The sequence below is a fragment of the Psammomys obesus genome, unplaced genomic scaffold (genome assembly GCF_907164565.1).
Source record: "Psammomys obesus unplaced genomic scaffold, mPsaObe1.curated_primary_1811, whole genome shotgun sequence".
NCBI lineage: Eukaryota > Metazoa > Chordata > Mammalia > Rodentia > Muridae > Psammomys > Psammomys obesus.
The window spans coordinates 3363223-3386604 of record NW_026596463.1 but is presented as its reverse complement, the minus strand read 5'-3'; the positions used below and the strand labels follow the sequence as shown (position 1 = coordinate 3386604).

General features: G+C 40.0%; 1 protein-coding gene across 1 annotated transcript in view; it reads right to left on the bottom strand.

Annotated features, from left to right (window-relative positions):
- Fam169a (family with sequence similarity 169 member A) overlaps positions 1 to 23382 on the bottom strand; it is a 46911-nt gene that overhangs the window by 23024 nt on the left and 505 nt on the right. Inside the window, exons 2-5 of the mRNA XM_055598407.1 lie at positions 8605 to 8739; positions 7000 to 7099; positions 6523 to 6608; positions 3041 to 3212 (exon numbers count right to left, since the gene is read on the bottom strand). Of these exons, the coding sequence (XP_055454382.1) occupies positions 3041 to 3212; positions 6523 to 6608; positions 7000 to 7099; positions 8605 to 8736 (490 nt within the window). The 5' untranslated portion in view covers positions 8737 to 8739. The remainder of the gene's footprint in view (positions 1 to 3040; positions 3213 to 6522; positions 6609 to 6999; positions 7100 to 8604; positions 8740 to 23382) is intronic.

The following is a 23382-nucleotide window of genomic DNA, read 5'->3' as shown; positions in this document are numbered from 1 at the left end:
TTGTTAAATACAGAACAACAAAGGGAAATAAGATAAAATAGGAAGTTTGTGGTCACAAACATTTCCAATCACACTTCATTAAATGTTGTTCTTTAAGTCATTCGCAGTATGTTGTAAGACGAACATATCCATAGATTTAATATCTATGCTTTTTATAAATCCATGGGAGCATGCAGGTCCAAGACAGGTAATAATTTATAATTCTCTTTAGTGACACAATTATACTCTATTTGTTGTCAAACTTCCATTCTATAAGTATGTTACAGAAAAAGTCTCCTAAAAACAAAAACAGAAAGCCAGTCATGGTGGTCACTCCTTTAATCCCAGCCCTCAGGAAGCAGAGGCAGGGGGAGCTCTGAGTTCAAGGGCACCCTGGTCTACACAGTGAGTTCCAGCATAGGGCTGGGGGCAGCAGGCCCGTCCGTGCACACATGTCTGCCCACACACAGAACAGATAGGACCCTGCAATGGTCAGTTAACACAATGTGTTCAAGCAATCACAAACTTGACTTGAGGGTACCTGTCCTTAACAGACATTCAACTTTCCAAGATGTAGACATCTCAGGGAAAAACAACACCTAAGACCAACCTACTTGTTTTGTTTTTGTGTTTAAATATTGTAATTCTAGCCTAGCTGTGTCACAAAACAAGCAGCTCTCTCCTGATGTGCCCCTGGCTACTGTACCAAGATTACCACTCACACAGAGAGTTGGAGGAGCGAAATCAGTGCACTCCTGTCTACTAAACCATAACTTTCTAAAAATCTGGAATAATTTTTTCTAATAAAGGAACTAAGGGAACAAGTTATGCTATGTAGTTTCCAAATGTATTTAAATTTGGGACAGCAAAGATCTGAAAGATACAACACAATTGTCTTTATTTCTTTAAGTCTCTTTAAGTCTATTTTCTACTTTTAAATATTTATTTTTCTGCTTCCATTCAAATGCTGATACCAATATTTAAAGGAAAATAGATTTCCTTCCTATGAATCTTTTGAATGAAGTAAATATGAAAGTGGGTTTTTCTAACTTAAGAAATGGGTCCTTGCCAGGTGCAGTGAAGCAAGCCTTTAAGCTCAGCACCTGAGAGGCAGAAGCAGGTGGATCTTTGTGAGTTTGAGGCAAGTCTGGTCTACAAAGCGAGTCCAGAACAGCCAAAGCTGCACAGAAAAACCCTGTCTTGAAAAACAAAACAAAAAAGCCTTTTCTCATAAAGAAATATTCTTATTTTTAAAGTAATTCTTACTGTTTCTATTTAATTTAAATTAAATTCCTACTTTGGAAATATAATCTACAAAGCCCTTTACTTGCAGATATAATTTGAACTCTACTTAAGATGCTAGCAAAGTAACAGATGACCAAAATATTAATTTATGAACAAAAAGTAAAATATGATACAATGTGAAAAAATCTAGCAGTTCAGTATGCTAGAGCATTCACCATACTAATGACATTCATGACCTGAGGTAGTTATTATTATTATCACTGCTCAAACTATCTACTAATAAATACAAGGCTTGAGGACACAGACTGTTATTACTGGGTAGATAAAGCTTCTAGGAACCAGAATTATAAAACGTAAGATTTTTAACACAGGTCACAAATACATGTGCTTCAACCACATGATTAAAATAAAAGCCCTCTTTCAACAGCAAAATAAACAAGAAAATTTTTTTGCACTTTACTTATTTGAAAAATTACTTTGAAATATGTGATGCTTCTCAATTGTTTTGAAAGTGTAAAAAGAAATTGTAAGATCCGAGGATGTAGGAGAGTGATGGAGTACATCTCAGCATCTTTAAGGCCTTTGGTATGGGTGATATAATCACAAAGAAACACAGGAGTAAGTTAATGCAAACTTCATTAAAATAACCAAACAGCCGGGTGTGATGGCACACACGTGGGATTCCAGGGGCCAGCGGCATGGCTCAGAAGGTAAAGGCACCTGGCTGAGTCTGACCTGAGTTCTATCCCTAGGACCCACAGGATGAAAAGAGAGAACTGACTGCTACACATTGTCCTCTGACTGCCACACATGCACTGTAGCATACACACATACACACATACACACACACACACACACACACACACACACAAACTGATATAAATTTTTAGAAGATTTTATCTTATAGCTACAGGTATAACTTTTTCCAACCATGTGTATATAATGGATAGGGAAGGAAAGCAAGAAAGGAGGTAAGGGTGTTTCAGATTTTCTTTGGGACAGTTTCTCAAAATAATTTTAGTTACGTTTTAGTTTCCTTTAAAGAAAGAGCGCACCACAGCTGGGATACAAAGTTAATAAGCTGTAACTAATATAAAAAAATAAATAAAAAATTTAATTGAAAAGAAAAAGAAAAAGAAAAGGAAAGAAAGAGCACTCCCTTGATATAAAGTTACTTACTAATCCAAAGGCTGGCATTAGCACCCCAAGTTCCACTACTACCCAGCAGAGGAAGACGGAGCTCAAAAGGAAAATACAATGACGACATAGAAGTTAGAAAGAATGGGGGGGGCGGGTGCTGAAATTGGTAGTTGCTGCTGCAGCACCTCACAGCTCCAGGATATAAAATGGACCTGACCACCAGAACAGGAGGAGCGGAGCCCAGGTCCCAGAAGAGAAGGGATCCCCATCAAATGAAGAACAGCATACTCAGAGTCAGCTTGGGCTACAGAGTTAGAACAAGACCCTACCTCAAAGAACAAAGCTAAAATAATCAATTAATAGTACTTTAAGCACTCTAAGTAGAAATGGCAATGCGCGTAAGCCTTGTGGATCTTTTTAAGTAATAGGAACAGCAGCAGAAATCAAAATAGCAACCTTAAATGAAAGAGCAAAAGCACGGCTAAGAAGACTGCAAGGTCTTTTTCTTTGTCTAAAGCTTGTTTTTACTTTTCAAAAGGCTTTCACAGGACAGTAAAGCTGGGACATTCCCAAGAAACCCTGAGTGCACTCTAGAGTTGATTTAACAAATACTGACACAGCTGCGGGTCAAAATAGAGATTTCCATAGCACAGTTGAAGTAGCTTGTAAAACTCACCTGTAGGCTTAACTGAATAAAACCCAATGGCCTCTCCTTTCTTCCACAGAATCTTAGCATAGTCAGTACTGCTATGACACAGGAATGGGATCTCATGTCTCTCCATTTCCTGTTTTCTATAAATAATTCGATTGAGAACATACAGAACCACTCTTTCTCCAAGAGTGCTCACCTACAAAGAGATCAAACAGCAGGCAAGCAGTTACAATATGCAGCTACTAGGAAACGCCAATCACCTTGTTCCCAGCTCCCAAAGTTCCTACGCTCATTCAGCGCTTCAGATACAGTCAACACAATCTGAAAATATTCTATTACATAAAATCAAGGCTAATCATTTATAACAAGAACAGCCCACTCCCACAAACACATGTTATGCATGGGATACTACCTTGGAGCAAATTCTAAAACAGCAGAACAGGTTCCAAGGCGCACACTGTCTTGGCCCTCACCCAGTGCAGTGTCTTCAGGGTTCTAGCTCCCCAGATCCAAGGGGTCTCTGTGGCCCCAACTACTGGGCTCCACTCTATACTCTGCTTCAATCCTTTCACCCCATTCCTGCCCCTACATTAAGAAAATTATTTCCTTTTAAAAACTAGTACTATTCCCAGGAGTCTTTCAGAACAATCACCTCATTTCATGAAAGCGGCCCTTGGGAAAGAAATCTTTCTCTCCTTTTTCAGGTTAAACGTTCCTTTACAACTGTCTTTCCATTAGGATATCCAGCCCTTCCATCCACACAGCCCATTGCTAAAGCAGATGAACAAATATGGTGACAGCAGGAAGTCTCTGAAACCCATATGGAGCATACAATGACAAAAAGAGGCCAGCTCCTACTCCTAGAGCCACACCATCGCAGCACTACAGAGCACCTTTGCCTTCTGTCATTAAAATCCAAGACTTCTGTCTATGAAGTCTATTTTCTTGCAAGTGCCCTGAAAGGAAAATAACTTTGTCCTGATTATCTGTGCAGAGTAAGAAACTATCAACTATGTGCACACACTACTCCAAAGATACCCCTGGCAGAGGCTCTCCCGAGCCAAACAATACAAGAAATGGCATAACAGCCTATCTCTTAATTGACAAAGCCACTTCTTCTTCATGCAGCACCAACCAACATAAGACTCCGTCTCACACTGAACTGAAATCTACTTTCCTAGTGGTTATTCTTTGATATTATGCAGACAGACAGAGTACCAGCATTTGAAGACAGCCATGTTCTTTTTAAATCTTACCCCAATGCAACCTAACTACTGAAGAAACAGAGTAGGCCAGTTGAGACTAACTTTGGAATCCTCTTCTTTGGGAGTGCCTCAGACCTCTAATGTCTCTGTCCATGCTTGGCACATTTGTTACAAACAGAGAAGAGTGTGGAGCTAATGTGAGCTTCCTGTGCAAACCCAAGGCTTCTTAGCCTTGTTTTATTTACAATCACTGAAGCCCAACCTTTCTCACACACGCTGCTGTTTCAGTTTGGGATTAGTGGTGTGCGTGTACAACTAATCTTTCTGAAATGTATACATATTACTTTACATTTATTCCTTTTGAAGTTTATTTGTTCCTATTAATATTTTAAGAGACAGTGGCTCATGAAGCCAAGGGTGACCCTGAACTTACTCTGTTGCTGAGAATGACCTGGAGTTTCTGATCCTCCTGTGTCCACCTCCCAGGTGCTGGGATTTGCAGGCACCAGACCCACTTCTTACGGTGATGGGGATCAAAACTAGGGCATGAGCTAGGCAAAACTCTACCAATTGAGATACATACGAAGCATGGTGGTTTAAATGAGAAATGTCCCCCATAGGCTCAGGTACTTCAACACTTGGATCCTAGTTGGTTGCACAATTTGGGGAGATTTAAAAGGTTCAGTCCTGCTGGAAAGGTATATCACTGGTGACAGGCTTTGAGATAATATAGCTTTGCCCTACTTCAGCTGTTCTCTTTGCTTGGTGCTTACAGTTCAGGATGTAATCTCTCAGCTTCCTACTCTGGCCACTGTGTATGCTTGCTGACATGAATCCCTGTCATGAGGAACTCTTCCTTCTGGATCTGTAGGCTCACACAACTCTTCCGTTAACTGCCTTAGTTATGGTATTTTAACAGAGGAAAACGGCTAATGCATCCAGGTTAAGAAGTCTTTGTTTCTGGATTCTGCTTTGCAGAGATTAGTTCCCTCAGTCAACACAGAGACAAAAACAGGGACATAGAGAACAGGTAAGCATGCCATCCATGTCCTTCAGGAAACTGGCAGTGAGACTGAAAGGGGGAAAGTCTTGCAGCATGCCTGAACACCACCAGCTATAACTAAGCCTAAGTGTGAATCCTAGGTTGTAATCTTAATTTTACCATAACATATAAGGCAGAGGAAAATAAGATCTACAACAATAATGTCATTTGCTCACGGTTATATATTTATAAACAATGGTTATTTCCCACTTGTGACTTTACCAACTTTTCTTAATTAGCCAGAATAGAACAACTAATTCTTCTGGGCCACCCCTCACTGATTTCCCTAAATCTCAAAGGTGATACTGTCATATAGATATTGATATTAAAGCTGAACGAAGTCATCAGTCTTATTTTTGGTCTTAAGTCATCCTCCTTTCCCAGGTCATACCTGGAGGCTTCAGTTTCCTCACCTGAGTAGAAGACATTATAAATAGTTGTCCTCTATCCTTTAACTCTCATCTAGATGTCCTCTGTAAGATGCCATACCTGAGTCAGACTTCAAATCTATGGGATATTTGTTTTGTTTATGTATCCTTCCACTGTCCAAGCTAACAAGTTACACTATTGCACAGCTATCTGTATCTATTTTTTTGGCTTTATGCAAGTTTTGAATCCTTCTTCCTCTCTACAGGAAGACTACAAGATTGTATTACAAGGATTGGCAGGTACCAGATGTTCATTCCCCCAGCTGCTATGGGATGGCCTCTGACTTTGGAATCTAAAGGCATAGTCAAGAATAAATACAATATTCAGAAGAAATAATGCTTGGTATATTACTCTCCTAAGACTTATTACTTTCAAGAATAAATACAATATCCAGAAGAAATAATACTCATATTACTGCTTCCCTAAAATCCCTTCCCTTTGAGTCTAATGTCTCTCAAAGTTACAACCTCAAAAGAAAAAATAAGAACAGGAACTACAATACAGCCTATCCGAGATGTCAAAATTTGACACAACTCTTGTTCCTTCCAATTGGTGTGGTTCAAGTGCAACCAGACCAAAAAACTAGCTTCTCCTCTACCAGATCAGAAGCTTAAGGAGACAGCTCAGTCAACCAAGCCCACAGAAACCGTTCTTCTCACCTAATTATTGGGAAAGGCAGGATCATATAAACAAAGGAAGCCAAAACTGAGTCCTGTTTTCACCATAAGAAAACCCAGGAGTTCATTATAACTTTTATATGAAAATGGGAGTTCAGTAACTTCAAAAACTATCATCATTTATAGGGATCACTGAAGAACATGATCTATTACCTGCTTCAGCCCTTCTCTAGAAGGTTCAGATGTTTTCACAATATCATCAACGGCCCACCATTGATCAACAAGGTAAAGTGCCACAGCTAAAAACAGAAAAATGGCCATTAACATTTAAGTCTAAAGCGTTAAAATAGACAGATTGCTACTTGATAAAGATTATATACACACTATAAATTACACCCATTCTCACTTGTTTTCCTTTTCTCTCATGTTTAGAGTCAAATCCAGTATCCCTCACATCCAGCTCTATCGTTCAGCTACAGCCTCTCCTCCCAGGATCACAGTTCTACACTTTACACTTTCATTTTACTTCATTCATTGAATGTTTAGTTATAAGCAACTGAGAATTACATTTTTCTAAAACTAAAATTTGAAAAAAGTTTCTACAATAAATCTTTTGTGTAGTTTCTCAGTAAATTCCTATCAGTCTGAATTAAAGTTCCTCAATTTACAGAAATGAAGCAAAGAAGAAACCTGTGAGTGAATCTTCAGGCGCAAAGAGAGCAAGGACTTTCTGGGTCTGACTGCCACCATAAAGGGGTACAAAGCCCACATTTGACAGGCTAATAGGAATCTGAAATAAAAGATGATTCAAGATTAGTTGAGACTTTAATAAAAATACATGACAAAATACCAAAGGATTTACCAGAATTTAAGCTTTTCTCAATTCTTATTTTAATATATAGCTTCATTTCACAGGAGGTAATATCCCTAGTCTCCTCCAAAAAGTAAAAATAAAAACAAACAAGCAACAATGAAAGCAGGCTTCTCTTCTCCAAGAATTTTATTTTCTCATGGAAAAGTGAAAATTTGTTTCTATAAGTAGTTCTAGACGACAACCATGCTACTGAGTAAAGAGCAAACGTCACTATAAAACCAACTGTAGTTAATATTATCACTAGACTTCCCAAGAGGGACATATTTCATTTTCTAGTAAAAGAAAAGTCAGGTAAACTGATGCTTCAGCAAGATACATGCAATACTTTAACACTGTTTTGCCTTCACTGACCTGGCATCAATCTTCCACTTAGAATGAAGTTAGAGAATTAGAAAATGCTGGTGCAGGAAGTCATTAAACTGCTCTACATCTGAGCAGGTGAGACAGTTCAGTGGGGAAAGGAGCTCGCTGCCAAACCTGATAACCTGAGTTTACCACCAGGTCCCATGTGGCAGGAGGAGAGAGCTGACTGAAAGCTGTCCTCTGATTCCCACGTGTCCCATCTCCCACCATATATAAAATTTTATTTTTTCCACCCATCATTCTGAGACGAAAGCTACAAGGCCCAACATAGTAATAAATCTGGCCACTTCAGTTCATAGTGGAATTTACATGATCCCAAGACTCAAAGAAACACACTTACTGATTACATTTTTTATTTTTCAAAATCACAAAATTTTCAGAGGGAAGAAAAGATTTATGATGGAAAAATGCAATTTTGAGTCTTTGTAACTTTTTAAATTAAAAGACATTTCTAAATTCACAAAATCCAAATCTAAAATAAATTTAAGTAGCACAGCTTTGACATGGTACCTTGTCCTAGCAAAACTAGTAAACTTCGTACTATAAAATTAACTGCAAAAAGAGAAACACTGAGTAATAACCTGTGCATTTTGTCTAAAGAGGTCAGGAGGAGAGGTCAACGGGAAAGGCACTTCACCTAAGTAAGCATGGGAACTTGAATCAAACGGCCAGCACCCACATGAAATCCAGGCACGGCCATTCCTCTCATGCCTGCGTCCTAGCATGGGGCTGGGGACGGATGAATGCTGCGAGTTCTGGCCAGCAAGCCTCACTGAAAAGGCAAGCTTCAGGCTTGGTCAAAGGCCCCGTCTCAAAGGAAAAAAGTATAAAGCAATAGAAGAAGATAGCCATGTCCTCCTCTAGCCTCTGCGTGCACATGTAGCAACGCACACACCTTCAAACACACACACACCCCAAAACCCTGATTTGCCAATTTGTTAACACATTTTACTGGTAGATTTCTGGCAAATATTTCAAAATTGAATGATTTTTTTTTTTACCCTGATATGTAGCTGGACTTCTGAAAGGTTGGTAAAAATCACTGCAGAATGTCTTACCGTAATATCGAGAATAGAAAAACGCTCTGGATTTTCAGGGTCCCCACACCTTAAGTTGGAGAGGTAATCCTCAGCAGAATTTTCCAATTCCTCATGTGTACAGTTAGCCAGCAAATCCACAGGGAATGCCATCCTCTAACAAACATGGAACAGACACACTTAGAATGGATGTCATCTTTTCTTACTCAAAAAACAACTCCCTAATTGTAAGGGGACTTCTATTTCACTATGTCAAGACAGAAAGCTCGAGTCTGTTGATTTAGGTATGTATGGCCAAAACTTTCTAGTATTATTCATTTATATTTCAAAAAAACAGGCAATAAAGCCAGATATGGTGGCTCACACCTAAATCCAAGCACTCTGGAGAGAGAAGCAAAATAATTGGTTAGAGTTTGAGAATATCGAATGTCTTGGACTCCGAGTTCCTGGCCACCCCAGGCTATACGGTATAAGACCTTATTTCAAAACAACAAAATAGGCAATGAAGCAGGAACTGTATGGGTACTTTGTAAATGTGTATACAGTTATAAGACACACATAGGCTCATACACATAAAAACATATATATAAATATACCCTTTACATACACCTCAACATAAAAGTCACTATAAAACACACAGGAGTGGGATAGAGAAGTGGCTGAGCAGTTAAGAAAGAATTCGTGTCGCTCTTACTGGCTCTGGGTCTGGTTTTCCAGAAGCCATGTAGTGGCTCACAACCATCCATCACTCCAGTCCCAAGGGATCCAACACCCTCTCTGACCTCCACTGGTACCAACCAGGTTCCCATGTAGTACACATGTATACAAGTAAAACACATAACAGCAGCCAGGTGTCATCGCACAAGCCTTTAACCCCAGCACTCTGGGAAGCAGAGGCAGGTGAATCTCTGCGAGTTTGAGGCCAGCCTGTCCACAAAGCAAGTACAGGACAGCCAGGGCTACACAGAGAAACCATGTCTCAAAACAAACAAACAAACAAACAAAAAAACAGTACACACATGAAATAAATAAATCTTTTTTTTTTTTTTAATTTTAAAAATATGTGGGTCCAAGAGGTGTGGCACATCACACCTTTTGGGCAGCAGAAGTAGGTGGATCTCTGAATGTGAGGCCCATGTGGTCTACAGAGCTAGTTCCAGGACATCCAGGGCTACACAGGGACATCCTGTCTCAAAAAAAGCAAAACAAACAAAAACAAATAAGGACTGGAAAGATGGCTCAGAGGTTAAGAGCACTGGCTGCCCTTCCAAAGGTCCTCAGTTCAATTCCCAGCAACCACATGGTGGCTCCCAAACATGTATGGTGAGATCTGGTGCCCTCTTCTGGCATGTAGTCTGAACACTGTGTATACATAATAAATAAATCTTAAAAAAAAAAAAAAATTAAAAATGGCAACTTTCTGAAATGACACAAATGTAATTTCAGACATGACCTAAATGTTAGGTCCATAGTTTGATATGTATTTTTAAAGCAAGTTAACTGTAAAATGTAAGCCCCCCAAATAAAAACATAAATCTAGTCCAGCTAATAGACCTACAAACCTGCTTTAAAAAAAAAATCACTATACATGCACAAACATACAAAAATCAAAAATCACTATATCATATACACTCAAAATGGGCGAATGTTGTGGTAAGCAGGACATACCTCATATGAAAATGTCCACAGAAGAAAATGAAAAAACATTAAAAAAAAAAAATCCAGCCTGTTATTCATTTCATCTCAACACTTAGGATGCAGAAGCAGGCAGATCTCTGTGAGTTCTAGACAAGCCTGGTCTACAAAGTGAGTCTAGGACAGTCAGGCTATTATACAGAGAAACTCTGTCTTGAAAAACCAATAAACAAGATGGTCTGGGATTAAAGGCATATGCCATGACATCTGGCTTGACTATTTTATTTAAAACAGTAAAAATAAGCCTAAATTCATCAACAATATAATGGTTCTCCCTAAAATAGTTTAATATGATGTCAATACTAATGAAAAGACCTTTGCCTCTTTTTTTCCTTGAAGCTACTTAAGTTGATTGAAGTTAGTATGAAAAAAGCAAACAAGCAAAATAGCTAGGAAAACCCTTAAAAGTCAGAAATAAAAACAACACTTCTGTAACTACAACATGATACAATCACATTAATGGATGAACAGAACCATGATGTAAAAATCCATCCAAGATCCTCTAAAACTGAGTAGAAAAGATACTTCTATCAGTGGAGAAAGGATTTGGTCAAAGTGATTGTTTCACCATCCTATGATTGGTTTTGCTGACTTTTTCACTCAGAACTGAACTCCTTTAGTACACTCTACTAACCCTACTCAACCCTGCTTCTGTGAAAAATATAAACGCTACTGTATGTGCCAACTAGTATGTTTTGGGTTTCATTCTGAGTCATACAATTTATTTACCTGTTCTATTGCTGATAGACAACTGGGCAATTTTCAGTATTTAGCAATGCTGAATAAACCCACCACAAGAAGGACTACAAAATCTTCTGTTAGACATATGCCCTCCTTTGTTAGGTCTATACAGACATGCTAACTAATCTCACTAAAACCAAGATAAGCAGGCCTTACATTCTGATGTGATGTAACAAGAAATCTATCCAAAGGTAACCAACCCATTAACAAAATATATGACAAGCTACCAAAATACAAGTCAGCCAAACTCAAAGAGTTTCCTCTATAATATGTGGTGTGAATTGTGTAGGAAAAAAGGAGGGAAATAATGTAAAGTCAAAGAAACTTAAGAGATAAACCAATACTATGTATTCTGAAGAGGATCTTGATCAGTGTGCTCTTGAAATTTTTCATGAAAAAAAGGCCAATAAGAAATAAAATTGGAAAAAAAAAAAAAAAGAAATAAAATTGGCTCAGTGGTTAAGAGCACTGACTGCTCTTCCTGAGGTACTGAGTTCAATTCCCAGCAACCACATGGTGGTTCATAATAATCTGCACTGGGATCTGAGTTTCTCTTCTGCTGCGTGTAAAGACAAAGCACTCATATTCTCACACACACACACACACACACATTTTTTTTTTAAAGAAAATTGTGGGGCTACAGCAATAGCTCAGCACTTAGAACCCTGGTTGCTCCTCCAGAGGACCCAGATTCAATTCCCAGCACTAACAGGGTGACTCACATCCATCTGTTACTCCCAGTTCTAGGGGATCCGATACCCTCCTCTGCCCTTTACAGGCACCAGAAAGGCCATGTAGATACAGATGCAGAGAAAGCACTTATACACATAACATTTCTTAAAAAGAAAATTGTGACCTATGACAGTTACTGAGCTACCAGGTTTTGGTTGGTTGGTTTGGTTTTTTGAAACCAAGTTTCTCTGTGTAGCCTTGGCTATCCTGGAACTTGCTCTGTAGACCAGGCTAGCCTTTTACTCACCTACCAAGCTGGGACGCCTGGCTGAGCTACCAGTTCAGAAAGAGGTAAGAACAAAGCTAGGATACACTGTCCTGATCTACAAGTTCCCTGATTCATATGCTTTTCATAGTTTTTAATGTATTTAATGTATGTGTCCACACCATGGCTGGAGAGGACAACCTGCAGGGATCAGCTTCTCCTTTTACGTGGGTACTGGAGACTGAACTCAGGTATTCAGCATGGTATCAGGCTTCTTTACCTGTTGAGTCACCTGGGACCCACCCAACCCCATTTTTATTTAACCAAAACAAAAACTAGAAAGCCTAGCCAGGTGTGGTGACATACACCTTTAACCCCAAACACTCAGGAGGCAGACGCAGGTGGCTAGCTATGAGTTCGAGGCCAGCCTAGTCTACAAATGAGTCCTGGACAGCCAAAGCTACACAGAAAAATCCTGTCCAAAACAAAACAAAACCGAAAGACAAACAAACACTAGAAAGCCTAATGGTAACATTTGTTAACAGTCCCTGGCTTGTTTTGTTGTTAGGCAGCGGGGTGTAAGGTGAGAACAACTTGCACGAACTGGCTTTCTCCTTCATGTTGTCAGTACAACATGCCATCAAGTGCTTTCTGTCTGCTAGGCCATCTTGCCAGCCCCTCAACTCAATTTAAAGAAATCATAAAAGAATTTAAAAAATTAACAGAACTTTCCACTCCTGTCACCACCAAAAAGGAGGGCAAAGAGAGGAGAGACGAGATCACAAGAACTGAAGGACGCCACCTCAGTGGAGTGAGTTCCTCCTGAAAGGGCCTCTGAACTCTTTTCCTACATAGGAGAGACTCACAGTACCGTGATGCACCGCTCAGTGTTTTTTCTGAATCTTGAAGATATGATAAGGAGGCATAATTTTTTATCGCTACCTGAAATTTGGTCTTAAGGACTTTACCACCATGTGCACATTAAACTGAAAATCAAATTTTATATTTATATTTTTAATCAAATTGATTTTAAAAATCAAAATCTATTAACAGAACACTTAAATTCAATCCTGCAATTAGTAAATATAAATGCCTAAAATTCTCATTTTAGGGAAAGAAAAGTTTGTAAAACTATTTGAAAGTAATAACAATTCCCAGACAATTTTAAAAAGAAAACAAACCTTTATGATTTTCGGTGATAGCTTGGCTGGATAAAATGTTATTAGAAAGAAACCACAAAATAAAGTATTAGCTCTACAGTAACATAGCTTAAATGTCATCTTAGGCAATCTTTTTGTTTGTCATAAACTTAAATTGTAAAAAAATAAACTTGGGAACTAGCTTACACTCCATACTGAAAGTAAATGAGAAGCCGGGGGCTAGATTCTGGTTGGGAGAAAGAATACAGCACAGGCAAGTAAAAGGGAGGGGAGGAAAGAAGAGGAAAAGAAAAGAGAAAACAATAAAATGCACTATTTTATGGGCTATTCATTATGACTCTCCTATAGATCAAAGGCAAATGGAATACCACTAAAGTACAAAACAACTCATTCTCCTTCATTCTTAAGACTTAAGATTTCTAAGTGGAAACATAACTTCAGGGTTTGATTTTATTGCCCAGTATTTTGTATACTTGCATATGAAATTTTATCAAAGTGGAAAACAATTCTGTTTCTCGAGTTGGCAAATTAAATGTTCTCAAACTCAAAAGCACAAAAGCACCAAAAAGAAAAAAAAAAACCTTTGAAACTATAACTTATGAATAGGAAAAAAAATTAAAAATAACTACCTCTAAAAACGTAGTAACAATTAAATACATCATTCATCTTAATATGGAAAAAAATACTAATCACGCACACACCTACCTTCTAAAACCTGTGTTTCCAAGTGTATCCTTACAGCACTACTTTCCTTTCTAGCCACTCTCAATGCTAAACTTCATTAAACTTGAAAGTCAGTAGAAACCCTTAAGGCTTATAGCTGTCATAATTTGAATGTTCACATGAGCACCATTTAAAAATATCTCCTAAAGGCCTAAGTTACAGATTTACACCATTTTAGAGAGTCACAATTGAAGAAACTTGAACAGTATCATGCCACTATTGAAGAAGAAAAAATATGGACCCAGGCATCAAAATACAGCTTCCATTATAATTATTTTTATATGCAAATCACACATTAGCATTTTTCATAGCTAATTTTTCTGTTAAACTGTTGTGTTTCATGATCTAGCGTTCTGTACACACACTGCATTAGAAAGAACATTAGAATTGGAACTCCGTGACCCTGGGTCAGCCCCTTTACTGTAATATGCAAGCTACTTACCAATTTCAGGCTTCTACACTCACATTAGTGATTCGATGCAACTGGATAAGAGTCCTAAAGACCTTTTAAACCTCTAAGTTCTTATAACTACAAAGAAATCTTGGTGGGTGACTTAGGACTACATAAACTGCTAGGATTATAATGGCTCCGTCCCACTTTACAAAAGCAGGGAAGATGTGAGGTTTGAATGAGAGAGGGGGATGTTATGATAAATCCCTGGATTCTCCCTCTTGTTTTTCAGCTTCTGTTCTATGTTACATAACTGTAAAGCTGTCAGGTCAAATTTTGTCAAGTACTTTAGGCTCTGCCCATGTAAGGCCTAAACAGATTCCACATGACTGAGAAAGCTGAGTGCAGCCATAAGCCAACTAGCGCATCGAAACACAGACACAGAATGGACAGTGAGGTGTAAAAAGTGTCCACATTAATCTATAAATTAAACCCATGGTATGCTCAGGAATCCTACCAAGCTGCAGAGAAACCTAAACAGGCCTCTCTCAGAAGAGCTCCCAGGTGAGCCCCAGACACTCTGCCTCTATCTCTCCATACTTTCACCCTCCCTAGAGTGCAATAGGAAAAAGCAGAGCAGAAAAAAAGAGCCTATCAGTTCATGTCCCTCTACTTACTGTTGATGAATGCCAGTCACCTGTACCTAAAACCAGAACATATTCTGTATTCGTTCTAGAATTATTACATGATTTCCATAGGTTTCTGCTACTGTTTGGGTACTTCTCAGGAACAGACTCCAAATCAAAACACAACAATTTTTGAGGTGAAAGAATTCTCAGAGAAAACATTCAACCAATCCAAGTCATGAGCATGTCCTGAGTTGCAATCATTTCTTCTTCAAGGACAGGTTAGGTTTCAATGTTCTCAACATCACTCAGAAAGTGAGTTTCTACACTAAGACTCTTTACTCCTCCCTTCCTCCCTCACACGAGCCCTGTACTACATCCTCTCAACTCATGTCTTTGCCTTATCTCTTTTTCAACATCCTTGATGCCGTACATGCTTCCAAACCCGCACCTTCCTCTGAGAGCTAAGCTGAGTGTGCCAATAATGAAATAACTGAAAAGGCTACTACTACCCAAATCCAAACGTTGCTTGGCAGTGCTCAGCAAACCCTTTCTACTTCCTGTAAAAGCTTTACTTACAGTTGAGTAAGGACTGCCTCTAGGTTTGTAGGTGGGTGGATGGAATCTTAAGTAAAATTTATACCTGCTGCCTCCAATAGCTGAATTGCAAACCTTATATTCATTTGACAGAAAACAAAACTAAAAACACATTTTACTTTTCAAGGGCATACACCTAGTAAGCAACAGAGGTAAAGGACTTTAGTCAGTATCTGCTCTTTCTATGACAATTGTGCACCATCTCTAAAAACATAGGCATCAGGGACCTTAAGAGCATCTATCAGTAAAATCCTAAATATAAATACCATTTTCAAAAATATTTTAAGAAATATTCTAACTAAAGCTTTAATTCTCTCTTCATGACTAAGAAAATACTTGGCGCTAAGGAATCATTTAAACCTTCTGTACTGGCATTTTGTATGCTATGGGGTCTACACTGGCTAATGTCATGTGCCCTAAGAGACAAACTGACACCAAAAAATGCCAAATTCTTTTTAAAAAGCCTACCAGCATATATATATATATATTTAAATTATTAATAGTATCAGTATAATTGTATATGCAAAAATCTTAAAGAATATACATTGTATTGCTAACAGTACGGAATCCTGATGGAAAAAAGGAGCCTAAGGAAGAACACACAAGACCATAGATTGCATTCAGAGCCTCCTTGCTCTACAGGCTCACTCTGTAGCTCAGCTTCTCTGGAATGTATGTGATAAGAGGCTGTGCCTTCAACCTACCTTTAAAGGCAGAGTATGAATTTGGGGCTCCATAGTGAAAGCAAAGCAGGACTCATATAACTCAACTAAGACTCAACAATGTTTGAAAGGTATTGCATAATAAGCACTAAATGATTGTCCCCAGGAGTGGATGATAAATCCTGCTTATGAATCCAAAACTATGGACAAGATACAGAGAATGCTTTACACTCCTGACACATTGCGAAGTCTAACAATGACTTCATGATCTTAAATACAGAAAATCAGGAGCTGCAGCTGACACTTCCACTTAAACACTGGCTGGCTCGCTCTGGCTTACTCAACCTGCTTTCTTACAGAACCCAGGGCCACTAGCCAGGAATGGCACCACCCACAGTGTGTGTGGGCGGGTCCCTTCGCCCATAGATTTTTGTGTTTGTTTGTTGTTTCTGTTTTTCACGGAAGGGTTTCTCTGTGTAGTTAATGGCTGTCCTGGAACTGGCTCTCTGTAAACCAAGCTGGTCTGAAACTCACAGAGATCCACCTGCCTCTGCCTCCTGTGTGCTGGGATTAAAGGCGAGCACCACCACTGCCTGGGTTCTCTTTGAGAAAAGATCTCAGCTCTGCAGCCCAACCTAACTAGAACTATGAAGTCAAGGCTGGCCCCAACCTCACAGCCACCCTCCTGCCTCAGCTTCCTAAGAGCTGGATTATAAATGTCATCTATGGTCCCAGCATTTAGCTGTGTTTTCCACTTGAGTCTAAGTAACAGAAATAAAACCAATAAAAGAAATGCAAAGCAAAACCACACTGAGATTCCCTCTCACTCTAGTCAGAAAGGGTCTCACCAAGAAAACAACAAATGGGGGTGAGATGCAAACAAAAACTACTGTGGGAATATACTCAATGCAGCCACTGTGGAAATTCCTGGAAAAAACAAGAAACTAAAAGAGAACGATCATACGATCCTGCCATACCAGTAATTCCTGGTTATACACCCAAAGGAATTTAAGTCAAAGTGCCACAGAGACCAATACACCCAAATGTATTCAGAATCAACCTAGCTACCAACCCACAAATGAATGGGTAAAGAATGTGGTCTATATATACAATGAGGTATTATTCAGCCATGAAGAAGAATGAACATTTATCATTTGCAGAAAAATGGATGGAACTGGAAATGATGACGAGTAAAATAAGACATGTTGTTTTTAATACAAAATCTAGAAAATCTGCTCTCTCAGAGAGGCAGAGAAAGCACCCAGCTGACCTTCCTACTCAGTCAAAAAGTCCCATAAGGAAAAAGCCCTTTCTCCTTCTTCACGGTGTCTTAACTACCCAACTCAAGGTCCTTCCTTCTCATGTTTACTTATTCACTCCCTGTCAACTGGTTGCTTGCTCAGCCTCTTCACCTATGGGGAGCTTTATTTAGCTCTTACTTACAGAAAGCTCTTGGGTATGCGCTAGAGCTGAGGCATACCATAACTACTTGTTTACAATAAACAGGACGCTCTTGGGGGTGAAGGTGTGTGCTAAGGCTGAGCCACACAAGAAACGGGGTTTTCCAGTTCACAATCTTGGGGTTCACAATGTGATCAAATATCCTGCAACAAAGACAGGCTCAAACAGATATCATAGTGTTTCTTCTTACACATAAAATCTTTATTTAAAAAAGACATGAAGCAGGCATGGTGGCACACGGTTTTAATCCTGGCACTTAGAAGATAGAGGCAGTAGGATATTTGTGTATTTGAGGCCAGCCTGGTCTACATATAGTGTTCCAAGCTAGCTAGACTGTGAGACCCCAATTAAAAAAAAAAAAAGACTGTGAGGCAGGCACAATGGCGCAGGCCTATAATCCCAGATTTCAGGGAGGCAGACAGGCAGATCCTCGTGAGTTTGAGGCTAGCCTGGTCTACAAATCAAGTCCAGGACAGCTAAGTCTTCAGAGAAATCCTGTCTCAAAAAACAAAAAACAAAAACAAACAAACAAGGACATAGAAGGGAGACTTTGGGAGACACAGGAGACGTGGGGGAATGAGTCTGGCCAAAGCACATAGTACATACATGTTTGAAAATATCATAAATGAAACCTATGTTTTCAATTAATCAACACTTTTATTTTAAAAAAAAATCAGGACTAATCTAAAGCAAGAATACAGGCACTTCAGGATACAAGAGGTATACTACTATGACTTATTTTCAATTTTAAAAACTTATATTTCCACTGGGTGTGGCACTGAACGCATATAATCCCAGCACTCAGGGAAGCAGAAGCAGGTGGATCTCTGTGAGTTAGAGGCCAGTCTGGTCTACAAAGTGAGCCCAGGACAGCCAAGGATACATAGAGAAACCCTGTCTTGAAAAGCCAACAAAGAAAAACAAAAAAGAAAAGAGAGAGAAAGGAAGGAAACTTGTACTTTCTTTACATAAATACACATACGACTGAAAACAGAAGGTTTTTATTTTTCAATCAGAAATCTATACATTGTGTTTATGCTTTACTTCAAGAAAAATCGAAAGCTTTGGTTGACATAGGATAGATAAAACACAATTTTTAAAATAAGAAAGGAAAGGGCTTGAAATGGCTCAGCAGTTAAGAGCACTGGCTGCTCCTCCAGAGAATCCGAGTTCACCTCCCAGCACCCACATGGCAGCTCACAACTGTCTGTAACTCCAGTTCCCAGGGCTCTGACACCCTCACACAGACATACATGCAAAACATCACTGCACATAAAATAGATATATAAATCAAATTTTTGAGGAAGGGAAGGAAATTATTGCTTAATGTACATCAACAAAATGTTCTGCAAGAGGCACATGCGAGGACATACGGGAGAAAACCAACACTAAGGCTCACTGCGGACACTCAGAAACCCTAACTTCATTAATGACAATACTTTTACTCTCTACGTATGTCATCACATGTAATTCTGCTACAGGCATTTTCAGCTAAGTGTGGCATTACTTTTATGGCTTGGACGTGAAATGTCCCTCACAGGCTGGTGTGTTTAAAATCTGGTCCCCAGAGCTGGAGAGACGGCTCAGAGGTTAAGAGCACTGGCTATTCTTCCCAAGGTCCTGAGTTCTATTCCTAGCAATCACATGGTGGCTCACAACCATCTACAGTGAGATCTGGTTCCCCCTTCTGGCCTGCAGGCACACAAGCAGGCAGAATACTGTATAAATAATAAATTAATAGCTCTTAAAAAAAAATTCTGGTCCCCAGTTGGTAGCACTATTTTGGGAAGTTGTGGAACCTGGCTGGAGAGCAGCTGAGGGTCTGTACAGCCTCACCGTCTCTGCCTCCTGATCTGCCAAGAGGAGAGAAAGCAGTTACCAGTCCACCAGCATGCCAAGCCTCCCTCACACCTTCCATACCATGAGGGACTGTATCCTGTCAACTAGAGGCCAAGACAAATCCTCTTCCTTCAAGTTTCTTCTGGCAGGTATTTTGTCAAAGTAAAGTAACCAATCGACTACACTTTCTGAGCTGAGGAAGCTGAGGCCTCAAGAGTCAAGTATCTTAACAACAACAAAATCAGACAGACGACAACAACAGAGCCAAGTCCAAGCTCAAACTTGCGCTCTCTGCCTTCACTGTGAAAGCACACAGAAAAGGCACACTGTGTAGTGTCAGCTAAGTGCCTCAAATGCATCTAGAGCCAATCTACGCTTACAACACTGTGTGGGACTGGGAGGGAGGGGGGAGGGGGTGCGGCTGGGATACAAGCGAATGACCTGTGATTGAAATAAAATCAAAAAATAAATTAAAAAAAAACATTGTGTGTGTATGTTATTTGGCATGTAGAATTCCTTGCTAGTAAATTCAGTACTTTATACAAAGATATACTTTCACAGATGATATAAAACAAACTATTTTTCCCTTCATTGTGATTAATTCCTAAATTGGACTCTGATTTTATCAAACTATTAATACTGTGACTCTTCCAGCTACCAAAAACATTGCAAACTCCCATATTCAATCAATTTCCTTTTTTTGTCTATCAATTATTTTCATTCTTACTCCTCTCCATGCTGTTATGGGCCAGCCCCAACTGACCTCCTGATACTTAAAAGTCTTCTCCTTCTTGGGTACACAGGACAATGCTTTTTCCCAAGTCTCATTTTTTCCAGCAACTGAAGCCCCACCTATGCACAATCTATCAGGAGCCCTTCCATATGCTAGGAACATGCCTCCCATGCCCTACATCTCAAAAACCTTTAGGAAAAGTCTCATCTACTGTTCAAGACCAAGTTCAACCACTATTATTCCATAAAGCGCTTCTGGTCTTACACAGAATTAATGTCCCTTTTCTACGGCCCTCACCACTGTGCTTAGTGTACTCACAGGACAGGACTTAAGCGTCTGTCCCAGCCATAAAAGTAAGTTTCTGAATTATAGCCTTTACCTGTTTGTCCCCAAGCAAGTCTTTAAGTACTTAATACAGAGAATTTCCTAATTAAGCTATTTTTACACTTCCAAAGTTACAAATAAAGTATAACATGAAACTTGGCACTCTGTAATAAATAAATAAATAAATAAATAAATAAATAAATAAATAAATAAAAGTTTCTAAATTGATTTGTTCCTAATTTGCATTTTCAAAAAATTTATATTTGTATTTTAAGGAACTTTTAATGTTCTAATTCAAAATGCTTCATTAAACTATAGACTTCTCTCAATGAAATGGCCAGTTTCTTTATATCCTACAACATAAGAGATACCTAATGGTTGCTTAATAACTGAAAGCTATCTTTGCTGTAGTCTAAAACTAAACAATATAGCATTCTAACCGAAATCTTGTTTGTTGTTGTTGTGGGTTTTTTGTTTGTGATACGGTTTCTCTGTGTAGCCTTGTCAGTCCTGGACTTTGCAGACCAGGCTGACCTCAAACTCTGAGACATCTTCCTGCCTCTGCCTCTGCCTCTGCCTCTGCCTCCCCGAGTGCTGGGATGACAGGCCTGCAGCACTGTGCGGGATTTCCAATAACCATTCTAGCTGTCTGGGCTGTTTATCCACTCTAATCTAAGAACTGAAAGCCACCGTCAGCAGGATGACTATCATAATCTTTCTAGCACAAAGAACAGATTAGGCACACACTTTAACTCAACAATTATTTTTTGATGTTTTAATGCAAATTCTCAACTTTTACCTGACTACCTTCAAATCATACCTTTCCCTTCATGAATTCCACCCCTGAGTGATGTTGTCTTTGAAAAAACTATAAAATACCTTCTTCTTTTTTTTATTTTCTTATTGAGACCAGAGTTTCTCTGTGTAGACTCTGCTGTCCTGGACTCCTTGTAGACCAGGCTGGCCTTGAACTCACAGAAATCCGCCTGCCTCTGCCTCCCCGAGTACTGGGATTACAGGTGTGGGTCATGGAGCCCAGTTACAAAATACCATTTTACAAATGAGGCATACCAAATTTAGAACTTAAAACTTCAGGGCTAAAGAAACAAAGAAGTACGGTATGTGCCTGAGCTCATCCTGAACAAAACAATCAAGCCATCCCTTCCCCCCCCTTCTCTGCCTCTCCCCCTCCCCCTCACACACACACACACACTTGAAAGCTTAAGGAGAAACATTCCACTTTGATTTCTTAGCCACTTATACTGCTGAGAATCTTAAGCAAACTTCAAGATAAAGAGCACACACCATCATTTCCAAACTCCTCAACAAAACACAACTGTCCCAAGTTTGGGATCTACTCTGCGCTGTATAGTAACAAAAATCAGTGTAAAAGTATCTTTTGATTTTAAGTTTGTGAAAAGATACAATCTTACCTCCCCCTCCCCAAACTGGTCACCTATTGTCCCTTGGCTTACAGTTTTGCTTACTTGAATCTTCTAAACAGAGGCTGAGACTTAAGTAGGAGCCTTTCCCCTCTGCAATTTTGCCTACTGAACAAGCACTAATAGGAAGCATAGGGTTTTTGCCATGGTGGGCAAGTAGGCAATTTTTAGGAGTTCAATTTATTCACACGGTTGAGAGGAAATGCTTGCTTTCCAAAGTAGACATTTTCAGTCACTGGAGGCACTCTACAGGATGGGTACAACCTACAGCTATCTGCTCTCCTCTGCAGATAGCAAAACGACTAGGAACGAATCTTCTGGAACCAAAAAGTACACAGGTACAAGTTCAATTTATGAGCACTGGTGCGGCAGGTGACTCACATGGGCTCACCAAACCGATCCTCTTCACCAATCTAAAGACGAATCCACCATGACAGCCACCATGCCTACGCCTGACTACCCCGTTTTACCATCATTTGTACTGAAGTCTTGCTACTAAGGAACTCCTCTCAAGCTCCTTCCACCACGCCCTCCATTCTAAAGGAGCAACGATTAAAAATAAATACACAGACAAATATGCGAGCCAAATCTATTCCATATTAGTTAATACCTCTTCTTGTAAATACTTCATAGAACAAGATACGGGTTGAACAGATCACCTATAGGTCCTACGATGTGTGGATAAGTAAGTAATAAATGAATAAATAAATTTTAAGGCGCACCAAACCCAGAGCCATTAGGAGATTCCCCCCTTGGGCTCCTGAGTACATATTATGCAACAACCAGAGATCCAGATGTTAATCCCGGTTGTGATGCAATGATAAAATTCAAGGGTATAATCCACTGGAGAAGCTCGTTTACAAAACAAATTTAACCAAGCATTACTATATGCTCAAGAATCTTAGGAAACGAAAACCAACAGTTCGGAGACGATTACATTAAAACTCTTCCTTTGGGTGATCTCGCTGCGTGTCCCTCCTCTCCCAATCCCCTGCAAAATCCTCACGCAGCGTTTTAATTTAGGCTCTAAAAGGTCGGCCCGGAGGGGGCAGGGAGACCTGCATCAGGTGGTTATCTCAGCACGTACTTTTCACGAGCTACCCGCGCAGGTTTCCAGGAGGGAGGCACGGATTTCATCATCCTTTCCCACGCACAATCCTCGTAGTAAAAACGTGAGCCAGACCCCGGAGGCGTAAACCACCGCGGATCTCCATCCTGCCCTCCCCGGTGGCCCAGGCCTCTCCGAGGTCTGCGGGACGGACGGCTGGGAACGCTGGGACACACGGAAGGGCAACGAGAGGGGCTCCGGGGGGCGAAGGCTCCACACCGTACCGGCGGGCCGCGAGGGAGGGGCCGCGCCGAGCACCGCGGGAGCCGGCGGCGCGGCCGACCCGAGCCCGCACCTCCCCCCGCGCGGGGCCCGCTGCCCCGAGCCCGCCCGGGCTCCCCGGAGGCCGCGGGGAGGGCT